Genomic DNA, 15,551 nt, shown 5'->3' with positions numbered 1-15,551 from the left:
AGGAGGGAGCACTACAAGAACAAGTAGGACTTTGAGCATGAACCTAAAAGAATACGCTGGAGGTCTGATTTCTTTTTTTTAAAAGAGGCTTCCCTGCCATACTCAGTTTACATTTTAATCGCTGTGCATTTTTAAAGTGTTATCATGTGATGAGCAGTCATGTGATACAAACGCTGTCCTCAAGAGTCAAGCAGACAGCGGCTCCAAGTGCAGCACAGGGGGCGTACTGTGCCGCCCAACCACTTTAGGAACAAACCAGAAACTGAGCTGGACTCTGCGAGGGAAAGAGAAAGGACGGGAGAAGGCAACCCGACAAGAACTGCTTCATCTTCCCTCCACACAGCCCAACAACGCACTGCACTCCTTCCCTTCAAGTGCAGTGGAAGAAGGAGCCCCTGTTCCCAATCCTATCTGCTCACGCTCTGGACTGTCCGCATCTCACCCACTTCAGGACTCCATTCCTGCAATGATCCCCTCTCTCTCAATCATGAATTTCTTGTTTTCCATTGAACCATTCCATTAATATTCCAGGATCCTCCAAAAATAATTAAACCAATAAAGCTTTCCTTGACCATGAGTCCTCCATCCACATATAACTCTCTCTGCTTCTTTTCATAGAAACCTTCTTCTAGAGCCCTGGCTCTACTTTTCCCGTTACTCCCTCACCTCCTAGTCCCTGACCAAGCCACTCTAGGCAGGCTTTCGTCCCCTCCCCACCACTTCAGTCTCCCTTCTCTCTCACTCATACTTCTTTTCAGTCTCCTTTGCCAGTTCCTCCTTCTCTGCCAGATCTCTGAAAGTTAGGAGTATCCAACCAAAAAAAGTCTTAAGGTCTCCTCTTCTACCTGTGGTGTCTCCTCAAACTAGTCCACCATTATATGCTAATGACTCCTAACTGGACATTTTGGGCCTTCCTGGTGGCTCAGCGGTCAAGAATCCACCTGCCAATGCAGGAGACATGGGTTCGAGCCCTGGGTCAGAAAGGTTGCCTGGAGAAGGAAACAGCAACCCACTCCAGCATTCTTGCCTGGGAAATCCCATGGACAGAGGAGCCTGGCAGGCTACAGTCTATGGAGTTGCAAAAGAGTCAGACGTGACTTAATGACTGAACAACTTCCTAACCTACCCTGAGGCTCTAAACTTCTCTACCAACCACTGCCTTTCTCAATAAATCCACATATACATCTAATTGATAACCTGAACACAACATGTCAAAAGAGATCTCTTCATTTCCCCAAACCCAGTTCTCCTCATGTCTACTATCTCAAGAAACGGCAATACAATTCACCAAGTTGCTTCACGCAGAAATCCAGGGTTACTGTTTGTTTTACCCCCTCACATCCAATCAACAAGTCAGACAGACCCCATCTTCAATGGGTATCAAGACTCCAACCACTGGGGACTTCCCGGGCAGTCCAGTGGTTAAGACTCAGCACTTCCAATGCAGGGGCCACGGGTCTGTTCCCTGCTCCCTGTGGGAGCTGAGATCCCACATACTGTACAGTGCAGCCAAATTAAAGGAAAAAAAGAATCCAACCACTTTCCATCCCCTTCCCTGCTCTTTCACTGCTCTCCCTGGGATCACTGGTCTTCCTTCCACCTTCCTTTCCCCAGGTCACTCTCCACAGCAGCTGGAGGGATGGTTGTCAAGCATACATTAGATGGTATTATACCTTTGCTAAAAGCCCAGCAATGGATTCCCACTGCAAGTAGAATAAAATCCTAGCTGCCTTCCGTGGTTCTGCCTATCTCTTTAACATCACATATTCTCTCTTTCTCACTCACTAGGCACACAAGTCTCTCTTCCTCTTCTAATGAAGTCATTCCTTTTCAGGCCTTGCATCTTCTACACCCTCTGCCTAGGACACTCTTCCTTGGAGCCCCACCTGGCTGGCTTATTTGCATCCTTTAGTGCTCAGCTCAAACATCACCTCCTCAGAGAGGACTTAGCAGACCTTCATGGCCCAGGACCACCTCCTGCCCCTTTAACCCCTACTGACCACTGCCTACCTCATCACCTGTATTTTCTTTATAGGATCTTTCTTAATCTGGGAATTTTATTTTCTCTGGTATGGGTTGCCTTTGAACAAATGGTACAACGCAATGGCCATGAAGCCAGGAACCTGTTTTTTTCCCTCTAGACCACTTAGATCAGTGACCAACAGAAGAGCTACCTTTTTTTTTTTCTAAATGCTGAATGAGGGGATACAGAGAGAAGGAGGCTTCCAAGCCAAGTTGCAGAACAAAAACCAAAAGGAAGAGACATGAATACGTTTGGTTAAATGTGGTAGAGATTAGAGTGACAAAGACAAAAGCAAAAACAAACAAACAAAAAAAAGGGAATAGTGGGGAAAGAAATGATGTTGGGAAAGATGGAATCAAACAGAGAAAAGCCTCAAATGCTGAGCTACAGCACCTGGAATTTACGCAGCAGGTCCTAAGGAGCCACTGAAGGCTTCTGAACAAAGCGATGAGCTCAGCACTTAGGCGGTGAATCTGGTAACAGGGTATAGGGTACATCAGCAGAATGGGAACAAGAGAAGGGAAGGCAGCCAGGTCAGCAATCATCCAAGGTCAAGATCTAAAACAGCGCAGACTTAATAAGATGGAAGAAATCCCCAAGAGACATATTTTGCAATAAACCCAGCAACTATCTGGAGGTAAAGGGTGAAAACAATGCAAATCTAAACAGACTCCAAGATTTCAACTGGGAAAACGGATAAATGTTTTAAATGGAGAAATTAGAAAAGAGAGTAAGAGACTGGGCTGTGGCTCCAGAAAGTCAATCTCCAGGAACAAATACATAGATTTGGGGTCGGGGGGCAGGGTTTAGGAAAGTGGTTCATTACCTCCTCTTCAGCATTAACAGTATTCAGTGAAACACTTAGCTTGGTGAAACATTTACTGAAATACCAAATTTCTTACACAGCCTGTCCATCTCCACCACAGGCCACCTAGGCATGAATTCCCAGTACCCGGAATGTAGTTGACAGCTGAAAACTATTTGCTGAACAAATCACTAATGCAAAGATTACAGCTAAAATTGAGAACAAGATCAGTTCTCAAAGGAAAAGAGAACTGAACCTTGGAAAGATGTCTCTGGTCCAAGAAGAAGAAATGGAGTGAAGAAATGAAGGGAAGATGAGCCAGAGACAGAGGGGAAGTATTAAATCAGAGAACACTGAAACCAAGAGAAGGAAACATGGAAATAGCAATTGCAGTTAAAAATATTGACTGTCAGGGGGAAAAGTCCAGAATGAGACCTAAGAAAAGACCTCTGAAGTTGGCAAGAAGATGACTGGGACCAGCCACTTCAATGGAGCTGTGAGGAACAAAGTGAGATCACACCTATGGAAGGGAGGGGAAGGTGATGAGGAAGATGAGCAAAGAAGGTGATGGAAGGTTAGGAAGAGCCTCCTGGCATGCCAGCCCCACTCATCAATCCATCAACACGATCCAGAGTGCCAGCCTCAAGCAGAGGGAGAATCATCCAACCAAGATCAAACCAAGATTCAACTGGATATAGATGTAGAATGGAAATCTGACAGGCATGAGAGGAACAGTTGTTTTTTAAGTCCTGCAGGACTATGTAGCCGTAATAAAAATACACAGTCATTTATAAGCACACTGAGGCCAGCAATATTTAAATAAAACCTGAATATCGGTCCTACCATAAGAATTTTGCTTGGACTTTCAGCATCATTCGAGCCACATGTTCTTTTGGAGCCTCTCAGTTGTGACGGATCCTCAGTTGCATCCACTTCATCATGTGAAGATAACTCCCATCCTTCAGCAAAGGCAAGCAGCATGTCATCGGCCACAGAGTCACCGCTTCTGGGGCTGTCATTTGTCACCGTGTCAGCTGTGACCGTAGAGAGTGGAGATGCTGACGGCTGTGTGCCGGGTCTCCTGCTGTCTTCAAGGTTCTTTGATGAGGAAGCAAACTCTGCTGGAGATGTACAGCTCCTGGAAAGTTTGTTTTGCAGAAAATGTTTTAAACGCGTTTTCCTAGGAACGCTCTTTCTCGTGATGGCACTCCGAAGCTGAGACTCTTCTGCGATGACGTACACCTGGCAGCGGCCCCGGGTCACGGCGGTGTACACGTGCTGCCAGTGCTGGCGGCCCGCCTTCCCCACCACGTACACGACTGTCTTCTCCTCCGACCCCTGAGAGGAAAGAATGCATGGGGCAGTCTTACTACCACGTAAGGGGTTCACTTCCCGGACAGTCTACAAAGGTAGAAAGGAGACAAGTCCTCCAAGTGCTCTCAAGCGCATTCAACCCGGCCAGAGTACTCAGATGAATCCCCCTGAGGTGTTCCATTTTATTAATTATCCCAGAATTCCCACTTTCTAACTATGCTGCTAAATTTAGGTGTCAAAGACCCACAACTGGTTTATAGAAACCCAGCAATAGACTTCAAAGTGCATGCAGTGCTAAAGCTTCCCTAATAAAAGGATTTGAAATGGCTGTATGGGCTTTATGTATGTTACTTATATAACAAAAGCACACACCTGAAATATCCAGGAACAGGACAACAGATAGACAAATATAGGTGAACATATTTATTTTTCTACATCAAGTATCTATATATGTTGCAATATCAAAGATGCTTTACAATATAACAAAATTTTTAAAAACTGGAGACATATGTATAAAAATGATCACAACCATGTAACACAAAATAAAATTATTCTGATCTAAAAAATACAAAGTGAACATAAACATGTAACAAAAACAAGATAAATAAAACAGGAAGGAAATTCTACCAAAAATTTAACCAGTCTGTTAAACCTACGGATGATTTTTTTTCTTCCACTTTCCATATTTTTCCAATGTTGAACCATTTATTATTGATACGATTATCAAGATAAAAAAATGGAACGATAAACCTTTGATTTTGGGGTTTAGCTAACCAAGTACTGTATAGGACAGAAAAATGCCCAACGTCACCAAGTAACTGTGAGAAAACAATTTCAAGAAAACAATATCAAACTGTGGCTATCCTTAATGCCTATGTTTTCAGTGCCAATGTAGACTAAGAAAGGGTTAGAACCATTCTCTCTCCCAATGCTCCCACATTCCTCTGCTGAAAGGGGAGTTGTGGAGAGACAAAGAACAAGATGAAGCATGTAGAAAATACAGATTTGCACTTAAAAACAAACCCCATACACACCAAACACTTCCACCTTCCTGGACATAGAGAGTTTGAATCAACACTTCAGACCATAAAAGTTTGATAAACATTTCTTTCTAATGCTGCTGAATCTCAGAAATGAATTTAAATGACACTTATTTCTACAAAAGCTAAATACATTTGCCAGACATACAGCACCAACACCCTGCCCTTGTACTTTATATTGTGTTTTCCTAAACAGGTAAATGTCTACCTAAACTTAGCTGAGTTCTTAAGTATCCTATAAGTCTCACTGAGAAAAATTTAACAGCTTCGTAATCAGTCTCCCCGTACCCACATTACTGCAATACACTGTCCTCCAAGCAGCCACATCTGTTAAATGCAAATCCAGCCACATCAGATTTTGCTTAAAACCCATTAATGGTTCCCTGGGCTCTCAAAGAAGTCCTAACTCCTTTATATGGCTCCTACAGAACTTCCAGATGTTCAAGCTGGTTTTAGAAAAGGCAGAGGAAACAGAGATCAAATTGCCAACATCCGATGGATCATCGAAAAAGCAAGAAAGTTCCAGATAAACATCTATTTCTGCTTTACTGACTATGCCAAAGCCTTTGACTGTGTGGATCACAATAAACTGTGGAAAATTCTGAAAGAGATGGGAATACCAGACCACCTGACCTGCCTCTTGAGAAACCTGTATGCAGGTCAGGAAGAAACAGTTAGAACTGGACATGGAACAACAGATTGGTTCCAAATAGGAAAAGGAATACGTCAAGGCTGTATATTGTCACCCTGCTTATTTAACTTCTATGCAGAGTACATCATGAGAAACGCTGGGCTGGAAGAAGCACAAGCTGGAATCAAGATTGCTGGGAGAAATATCAATAACCTCAGATATGCAGATGACACCACCCTTATGGCAGAAAGTGAAGAAGAACTAAAGAGCCTCTTGATGAAAGTGAAAGAGGAGAGTGAAAAGTTGGCTTAAAGCTCAACATTCAGAAAACTAAGATCATGGCATCCGGTCCCATTACTTCATGGCAGATAGATGGGGAAACAGTGCAAACAGTATATGACTGTTTTTCTGGGCTCCAAAATCACTGCAGATGGTGACTGCAGCCATGAAATTAAAAGACGCTTACTCCTTGGAAGGCAAGTTATGAACAACCTAGACAGCATATTAAAAAGCAGAGACACTACTTTGCCAACAAAGGTCCATCTAGTCAAGGCTATGGTTTTTCCCATGGTCATGTATGGATGTGAGAGTTGGACTGTGAAGAAAGCTGAGCGCCGAAGAATCGATGTTTTTGAACTGTGGTGTTGGAGAAGACTCTTGAGAGTCCCATGGACTGCAAGGAGATCCAACCAGACCATTTTAAAGGAGATCAGTCCTGGGTGTTCATTGGAAGGACTGATGCTGAAGCTGAAACTCCAATACTTTGGCCACCTCATGTGAAGAGTTGACTCATTGGAAAAGACCCTGATGCTGGGAAGGATTGGGGGCAGGAGGAAAAGGGGACGACAAAGGATGAGATGGCTGGATGACATCACCGACTAGATGGACATGAGTTTGAGTGAACTCCGGGAGTTGGTGATGGACAGGGAAGCCTAGCGTGCTCGATTCACAGGGTCACAAAGAGTTGGACACGACTGATCGACTGAACTGAACTGAAGTAACAGTGCCATGCCAAGTGACACTGGAGACAGAGCAAGGGGGAAATTCAGTCCTCCTGGTCCTGTTCCCTCTCCCGGGAGACAGAGGAAGACGACCTGCAGAATGAGGCTTTAACTACAGTGTCTTAGATCTGGAAAATACAGAGAGCTCTGAAGCAGAACGAGCAAAACGTTAGGGTCTGTAGAGTAGTTTCTGTGCTATTGTGTATTTTGTTTACTAATTTAAAAAAATAATAAAAGCAATAAAAATTAGGAAGAAAATAATGCAATGTACTCCATCTTGGCAAGCTATTTAAATCACTTTATAAAAGTCCTCTCTTACCTGAAAAGTATGAATCGTTCTTGCCCACGCATGTTTTATGTGACAATATTGCATTAGTTTCCCAAAATCCACAGTTACTTCCAGGCCAGCCATATTATTAATGGTCAAAAATCTTTTCTTTCCAACAGTTACATCAGTTTTATCCTGTCACCAAAACAAATAACTGCTCTTTATGTTTTCAAATACATACTCTGCAAAGGTCTATTTGGGATTGAACATAAAATGCAAGCACCTTATGAATAAAATAGCATGAATCATTGTTAAGAATTTCAAAAAGCTTAAAATCTACGCTTGAGCACCAACTGAATACAGACACACCCAAATACTTTAATAAACATAAGTGAAAGTTTTTGGTCATTGAAATTTAACCTTAATTTGACTCTTCGGAGAACAGTCTGTGTTGCTGTTCTTACTCTGAAGACTATGCATTTTACTTCTTGCAGTGATTGTATAAGTCTGCATATATTTTTGGCAAAGAGTTCACTTTTCTTTACAAATTTTAAGGAATAAACTTTAACTTTACAAAGGTGTTTATACAATGAGGGCAAATTCAAGAAGACCACTTCTATAGCTTCTATATTTAAGCAGCAACCACGGAAATGTTGCTTTGTAAAACATAATATAATGTCACTTGTCCCTTGGTTTTGTTACTTGAGCACTTCAAACTTATTAAAAATTTGTTTTTTTCACAAAGTCTCCCAGAAAATGTAAGAGAAAGGAACATTTCCCAACTAATTTTATGAGGCCAGCATTAGTTGGCCTCATAAAATCAGAAAAGATGTCACTGGAAAACTACAAATCAAGATTCCTCATGGATACAAAGCCAAAAATTCTTAACAAAAAATTATGGAAGCAAACTGTCAGCTCTCATATGATTAGATTCTGAATCAATCCTCAGGCAATAAAAAGAAAACCAAATCTATCCCTCAGAGGTAAAAAGGTACTATTTTTTTGTTATCACCTACCGCTGTTATAAAAAATATTTCTCCGTTGCAGAGTCGAGTACCACTTTCAAAGTCATGCTTATTTTTAGCAAAACCAGGAGTACCACCATTAAAGTCTTTACCACTAGCTTTTAATTCATTATTTCGTTGACTGTTGAAGGTATTTTCAGGGAGTAACTCTGAGAGATATGCATTCTTGGTACAACAAATTTTATCACCAACTCCAAATTCAAGTCTATTCTGATGGTTTCTGGGATAGAAAATTAGAATACAGTATGAGAGTTTGGAAAACCTTAATTTCATTTTCTTTATGCACTGACTCCCACTCAGATCTGATCCAGTTCTCAAAATAATTTCCACAGACTCTTTACATCACTTTTGGTCTCCAAAGGTCACCAAGAAATCAGGAGGCTCCCACAGCTGTGGTCTGATTACCTACACTCACTGAAGCACCTCAAACTCAATGACATTTCCCAGCTGACTTTTTCCCAAGCCAGAAATTTTGGCATAAAGGCTGAGGTCTGACTTTCCCTTCACATTCCAAAAGTTAGCAAAACTCTTATTGACTCTACCTTTTAAATTCATCCTCTCCTCTCCAATCTCTGTTACCACTACTCCAATTCACATCTCACACATTTATACATATTTCTATTATAATAATTATGACACTGTATCAGAATAGCAGCAAATTGGTAAGTGCTTTCGGTATGTTATTTCATTTCACCTTTACTACAACTTTATGAGGGAGATTCTGAGTAAGTATGCTCTTTTACTTACATGGAAAGGTGAAATTAACCTGCTCAAAACTGAGACCCAGACTTGATGGCCCCAATCATGTGCTTTTTAACCCTTTGTTGGGGGTACCTATCATGGTTTTTTGTGTCTTTCCTCAATAGACAAGGAGATCCTCTAGTAACTTAAACATTTCCGGATTCTCTGCACTGAATAAATGGTATTATTATTATTATTAAGTGAAAGTCACTCAGTTGTGTCCAACTCTTTGTGATCCCATGGGGTCACTACGTGTCGGACACGACTAAGCGACTTCACTTTTACTTTTCACTTTCACGCACTGGAGAAGGAAACAGCAACCCACTCCAGTGTTCTTGCCTGGAGAATCCCAGGGACAGGGGAACCTGGTGAGCTGCCGTCTATGGGGTCGCAAAGAGTCAGACACGACTGAAGCAACTTAGCAGCAGCAGCAGGACTAATACAATCCATGGAATTCTCGAGGCCAGAATACTGGAGTGGGTGGCCTTTCCCTTCTCCAGGGGATCTTCCCAACCCAGGAATCAAACTGGGGTCTCCTGAATTGCAGGTGGATTCTCTACCAGCTGAGCCACAAGGGAAGCCCTATTGATAAATGCAAGAGAAGTTATGTAGCCTGTCCTATGTGTGAACAGCATGGCTTTTCTATTCATTTATTTCCCCAACAGATGTTCACCTAAGGTGCTCTCTGCAGGCATGCTGTTGCTAAGGTTCTTGAATACATTTCACACATATCTAATTTGAAAAACTGCCATAAATTCTCAAAGCTCAATCTGCAGAGGCTAGAGGTAGGAAGCCACAAGGACAATTTTATTCCTTATTTTTCTCATTACACTGATTACCAAAAATTCCTAAGGCTCTATATCATACTTAATTGAAGAGATCAGCTGACTTCACAATGGAGAAAAAAGATTTTTAAATATGCAACTACAATGAAAAACGTCAATGATAAACTACAATGATAAACAAACAAAAATACAGTGAATTCAGGAAGCACTGTCCTCACTTGATTAGATGTCCTGTGTAGTGCTTACAACAGCAGGCGTTGATCACGTCACAGTCCTGCCTGCAACACAGGAAAATGCAAGGGTCACTTTAATGGAATCTCTTTTGCATAGATTTCTATTACCAACAATTATGATATATGGGGTTCTATCAAAAATTTCCAGAACTTTCCTCAGGAAAAGGTATTTAGTAATTTTGATTTAAATGTAAGTATTTCTTCCATTCAGATTTTCTATTAGTTACCAAATACAATATTTGGTAGAAAGAGCCCTCTTTCAGGAATTTTCTGGTGGTCCAGTGGTTGGGACTCATTGGCCTGGGTTCTATCCCTAGTCAGGGATTTAATATCCCGCAACTTGTGCAGTGTGACCAATAAATGAATGAACATGTGAATGAACAGCCCTCTTTAAAAGCTGCCTTCTGCTGGGTCTACCAAAGAAATATCTCAAAATAAGAGAGGATTCACAGTGATGAACTACTAGAGTCTCCCATTTCAATAGCATCTAGATTAACAAGGTATGAAATTTAAAAGCTGCACTTTTAAAAACAATAAAATATTGTAAAGGCTTTACCTTCTAAATGCAATAAATTGTGATGTTTTCACGTCTTCTAGGTCCTTTTCTTTGAGTAAAGTACTAACTGCAGAATATAAATCTGATAATTCGAGAAAAAGGTTAACACAGAAACGCACTGAATTATAACATTGTTTCAATCAATCAGTTCAGTCTCTGAGTCGTGTCTGACTCTCTGTGACCCCATGGACTGCAGCACATCAGGCTTCCCTGTCCATCACCAACTCCTGGAGCTTACTCAAACTCATGTCCATTGAGTCAGTAATACAATCCAACCATCTTATCCTCTGTCGTCCCCTTCTCCTCCCACCTTCAATCTTTCCCAGCATCAGGGTCTTTTCCAATGAGTCAGTTCTTCCCATCAGGTGGCCAAAGTATTGGAGTTTCAGCTTCAGCATCAGTCCTTACAATGAATATTCAGGACTGATTTCCTTTAGATGGACTGGTTGGATTTCCTTGCAGTGCAAGGGACTCTCAAGAGTCTTCTCCAACACCACAGTTCAAAAGCATCAATTCTTCATCACTCAGCTTTCTTTATAGTCCAACTCTCACATCCATACATGACTACTGGTAAAACCATAGATTTGACTAGACAGACCTTTGTCGGCAAAGTAAGGTCTCTGCTTTTTAATATGCTGTCTAGGTTGGTCATAACGTTTCTTCCAAGGAGCAAGCATCTTTGAATTTCATGACTGCAGTCACCATCTGCAGTGATTTTGGAGCCCAAGAAAATAAAATCTCACTGTTTCCAGTGTTTCCCCATCTATTTGCCGTGAAGTGATGGGACCAGATGCCATGATCTTAGTTTTCTGAATGTTGAGTTTTAATCCAACTTTCTCTCTCTCCTCTTTCACTTTCATCAAGAGGCTCTTTAGCTCTTCTTTGCTTTCTGCCATAAGGGTAGTGTCATCTGCATATATGAGGTTATTGATATTTCTCCTGGGAATCTTGATTCTAGCTTGTGCTTCATCCAGCCCACATTTTGAATGATGTACTCTGCACATAAGTTAAATAAGCAGGGTGACAATATATAGCCTTGATGTACTCCTTTTCCTATTTGGAACCATCCTGTAGTTCCATGTCCATTTCTAACCTTTATTTCTTGACCTGCATACAGATTTCTCAGGAGGCAGGTTAGGTGGTCTGGTATTCCCATCTCTTTAAAAATTTTCCATAATTTGTTGTCAGGTTGGATGGCATCACCGACTCAATGGACATGGGTTTGAGTGAACTCTGGGAGTTGGTGATGGACAGGGAGCCCTGGCGTGCTGCGATTCATGGGGTCACAAAGAGTCGGACACGACTGAGCAACTGAACTGAACTGAACACAGTCAAGAGCTTTGGCATAGTCAATAAAGCAGAAGTAGATGTTTTTCTGGAACTCTTTTGCTTTTTGATGATCCAGTGGATGTTGGCAATTTGATCTCTGGTTCCTCTGCCTTTACTAAATCCAGCTTAAACATCTGGAAATTCACGGTTCACATACTGTTGAAGCCTAGCTTGGAGAATTTTGAGCATTGCTTTGCTAGTGTGTGAGATGAGTGCAATTGTGCAGTAGTTTGAACATTTTTTGGCATTGTCCTTCTTTGGGACTGGAATGAAAACTGACCTTTTTCAGTCTTGTGGCCACTGCTGAGTTTTCCAAATTTGCTGGCATATTGAGTGCAGCACTTTCACAGCATCATCTTTCAGGATTTGAAACAGCTCAACTGGAATTCCATTGCCTCCACTAGCTTTGTTAGTAGTGACCCTTCCTAAGGCCCACTTGACTTCACATTCCAGGATGTCTGGCTCTAGGTGAGTGATCACACCATCATGGTTATCTGGGTCATGAAGATCTTTTTTGTACAGTTCTTCCGTGTGTTCTTTCCACCTCTTGTTAATATCTTCTGCTTCTGTTAGGTCCATACCATTTCAGTCCTTTATTGTGTCCATATTTGCATGAAATGTTCCCTTGGTATCTCTAATTTTCTTGAAGAGATCTCTAGTCTTTCCCATTCTATTGTTTTCCTCTATTTCTTTGCACTGATCACTGAGGAAGGCTTTCTTATCTCTCTTTGCAATTCTTTGGAATGCTGCATTCAAATGGGTATATCTTTCCTTTTCTCCTTTGCCTTTTGCTTCTCTTCTTTTCTCAGCTATTTGTAAGGCCCTCTCAGACAACCATTTTGCCTTTTGGCATTTCTTTTTCTTGGGGATGGTTTTGATCACTGCCTCCTGTACAATGTCACAAACCTCTGTCTGTAGTTCTTCAGGCACTCTATCAGATCTAATCCCTTGAATCTAGTTCTCACTTCCACTGAATAACCATAAGGGGTTTGATTTAGGTCATACCTGAACGGTCTAGTGGTTTAAGTCTGAATTTGGCAATAAGGAATTCATGATCTGAGCCACAGTTAGCTCCCAGTCTTGTTTTTGCTGACTGTATAGAGCTTCTCCATCTTTGGCTGCAAAGTATATAACCAATCTGATTTCACTATTGACCATCTGGTGATGTCCATGTGTAGAATCTTCACTTGTGTTGTTGGAAGATGGTGTTTGCTATGACCAGAGTGTTCTCTAGGCAAAACTCTGTTTGCCTTTGACCTGCTTCATTTTGCACTACAAGGTCAAATTTGCCTGTTACTCCAGGTATCTCTTGACTTCCTACTTTTGCATTCCACTCTCCTATAATGAAAAGGACATCTTTTTTGGGTGTTAGTTCTAGGAGGTCTTCATAGAACAATTCCTGGTTGGAGCATAGACTTGGATTACTTTGATATTGAATGGCTTGCCTTGGAAATGAACAGAGATCATTCTGTCGTTTTTGAGACTGCGTCCAAGTACTATATTTCAGACTCTTTGGTTGACTATGAGGGCTATTCCATTTCTTCTAAGGGATTCCTGCCCACAGTAGTAGATATAATGGTCATCTGACTTAAATTCACATCCCAGTCTATTTTAGTTCGCTGATTTCTAAAATGTGAATGTTCACTTTTGCCATATCCTGTTTAATCACTTCCAATTTGCTTTGATTCATGAACCTAACATTCCAGAGTCCTATGCAATATTGCTCTTTACAGCACTGGACTTTACTTCTATCAGCAGTCACATCCACAACTAGGTGTTGTTTTTGCTTTGGTTCTGTCCTTTCATTCTTTCTGGAGTTATTTCTCCACTGATCTCCAGTAGCATATTGGGCACCTACTGACCTGGGGAGTTCATCTGTCAGTGTCCTATCTTTTTGACTTTTCATACTCTTCAATGGGTTCTCCAGGCAAGACTACTGAAGTGGTTTGCCATTCCCTTCTCTAGTGGACCACTTTTTGTCAGAACTCTCCACCCTTGTCCGTCTTGGGCTGCCCCACATGGCATGGCTCACAGTTTCAGTGAGTTAGACAAGGCTGTGGTCCATGTGATCAGCTTGATTAGTTTTCTACAATTGTGGTTTTCATTCTGTCTGCCCTCTGGTGGATACGAATAACAGGCTTGTGGAAGCTTCCTGATGGGAGAGACTGAGGGCAAACTCATTCAGAATTCCTGCTGAGGGGTCTCATCACACGGGATACAGGTTCACCATGGGAGCATCAACCTTATTTGCTTCATCAGCCAGAACAAAAGAAAACAGAATGAAGGCAGTGTTCCAGACATTCTTTCTTAACCACTAGCCCAGACAGCTCCTAATTTGTAGTATTATCACTGAATATTTATCGATGGTTTGTGAATGCTAAATTTAAAGTATGAGCAAGAAGACAAAATATGTAACCGAATTATTAATGTATGACTTCTGTTTTAAGCTCTGGTGGCACTAGTGGTCACCAGTTATAGTTTGAGAATCTTATATGCTTTGCATCTGTGATTTGATCTTTAATTCAATCATCACAATATGCATATAATGCACGTATTATTATACCCAGAGCTGACATTTAGCTGATACAGACCTGTATAAAATAGGGAGATATTTCTATAGTATCTAGACTAGAGAACAGCTACTCCCCAAACACCACAAAGCCCTCCCTCACACCCCAACCATGTGGTTCCCTCCTCCAGAATCCCTAGATCTCCCCATGATTCAACAGCTAATAGGTTAACCCTGACACAGGAAGGGCATCTATTCCAATAGTGACCAGACTCTGCCAGCTATTAAATAGTTTAACTCTCACCACTGACTACATCCTTGCTACGAAAGTGAAACTGAGGCCCTTGGAAGTAAAAGAAGTTTTCCAGCAGGGTAGGGTGGCCAGCCTCCCTCTTATAGCACTCAGATCACTGACAGTGATAATGTCCACTTACAACTTGTCCTTCCTCACAGCCTGAGAAGCTGGCTTCCTCTCATCTCTCTTAGCAATGTTACAAATCAGGGAACATTTCTCAAGAAAGAAGATATAAAAATTGGGGAAAAAATATTTGGGGCTTTTAGGTCTTTCCCTCATAGATAAATCAAAAGGGAATGAAAAAGCCCAGTACTTGTAAGCCTTGCTCTAGGAAGACTGAATTAGTTGCTCATGGAGCCCTTCATTTTTCAGATGAAGAAAGGGTTATCAGTAAAACATGGCCAACACTCAGCTTACCTCCAGCCAAGCCCTGCTTGCAAAGGTCTCCCAGAGCCCTGTTTTCTTTCACACATACAGGATCATGCTGTTCTGCTCCTTGATTTGTTCACTCTCCCTACATCTTCCAGATCAATATACACACTGTATTTCCTTGATTCTAAGATATGCATTTTTTCTCACATTTTAACATCACTGGAATTCCAGCCCAGCTACGAAGCCTGTCTCAGGGCTTTGTATCTTGCAATAATAGGAATAACTGGGTAATTTATTAAGAAATACTTATTACTTAAGTGTTAAGTAATAATACTTAATTATTCATGAAAAAGTACTATATGCCTCTCTAATGAGTATTTATTCAATTCTCTTAAAGAGATTCATTTTCCAGCTGAAGTTTATAATTAAGATAGAGAAACAGCATCAGCTAAGCTCTGCTACCATTCTGAAACTTTTTTTTTAAGAACATTCTCATTAATGTAAAGAATGAGTGCCAGAAATAAAACTAAACTTATTTCAAGTAGATCTAAATGGAATAGCAGAGAAAGAAAGTTTCTTAACCATAGCTGTCTCATTTTCTTCAATTGTACTGATATCTAATAT

The 15,551-nt window shown here is 41.2% G+C and overlaps 1 protein-coding gene across 3 annotated transcripts in view; it reads right to left on the bottom strand.

Annotated features, from left to right (window-relative positions):
- The window catches only part of HELB (DNA helicase B), a 38,230-nt gene that overhangs the window by 4,613 nt on the left and 18,066 nt on the right, over positions 1–15,551 (bottom strand). For all 3 annotated transcript variants that reach the window (XM_027542460.1, XM_027542461.1, XM_027542462.1), the window contains 5 exons: positions 10,423–10,504; positions 9,852–9,911; positions 8,099–8,327; positions 7,134–7,277; positions 3,672–4,166 (listed from right to left, as the gene is read on the bottom strand). In XM_027542460.1, coding sequence (XP_027398261.1) covers positions 3,672–4,166; positions 7,134–7,277; positions 8,099–8,327; positions 9,852–9,911; positions 10,423–10,504 — 1,010 coding nt within the window. The remainder of the gene's footprint in view (positions 1–3,671; positions 4,167–7,133; positions 7,278–8,098; positions 8,328–9,851; positions 9,912–10,422; positions 10,505–15,551) is intronic.

The sequence above is a fragment of the Bos indicus x Bos taurus genome, chromosome 5 (genome assembly GCF_003369695.1).
Source record: "Bos indicus x Bos taurus breed Angus x Brahman F1 hybrid chromosome 5, Bos_hybrid_MaternalHap_v2.0, whole genome shotgun sequence".
Classification (NCBI taxonomy): domain Eukaryota; kingdom Metazoa; phylum Chordata; class Mammalia; order Artiodactyla; family Bovidae; genus Bos; species Bos indicus x Bos taurus.
This window is presented reverse-complemented; position numbering and strand designations above follow the sequence as displayed.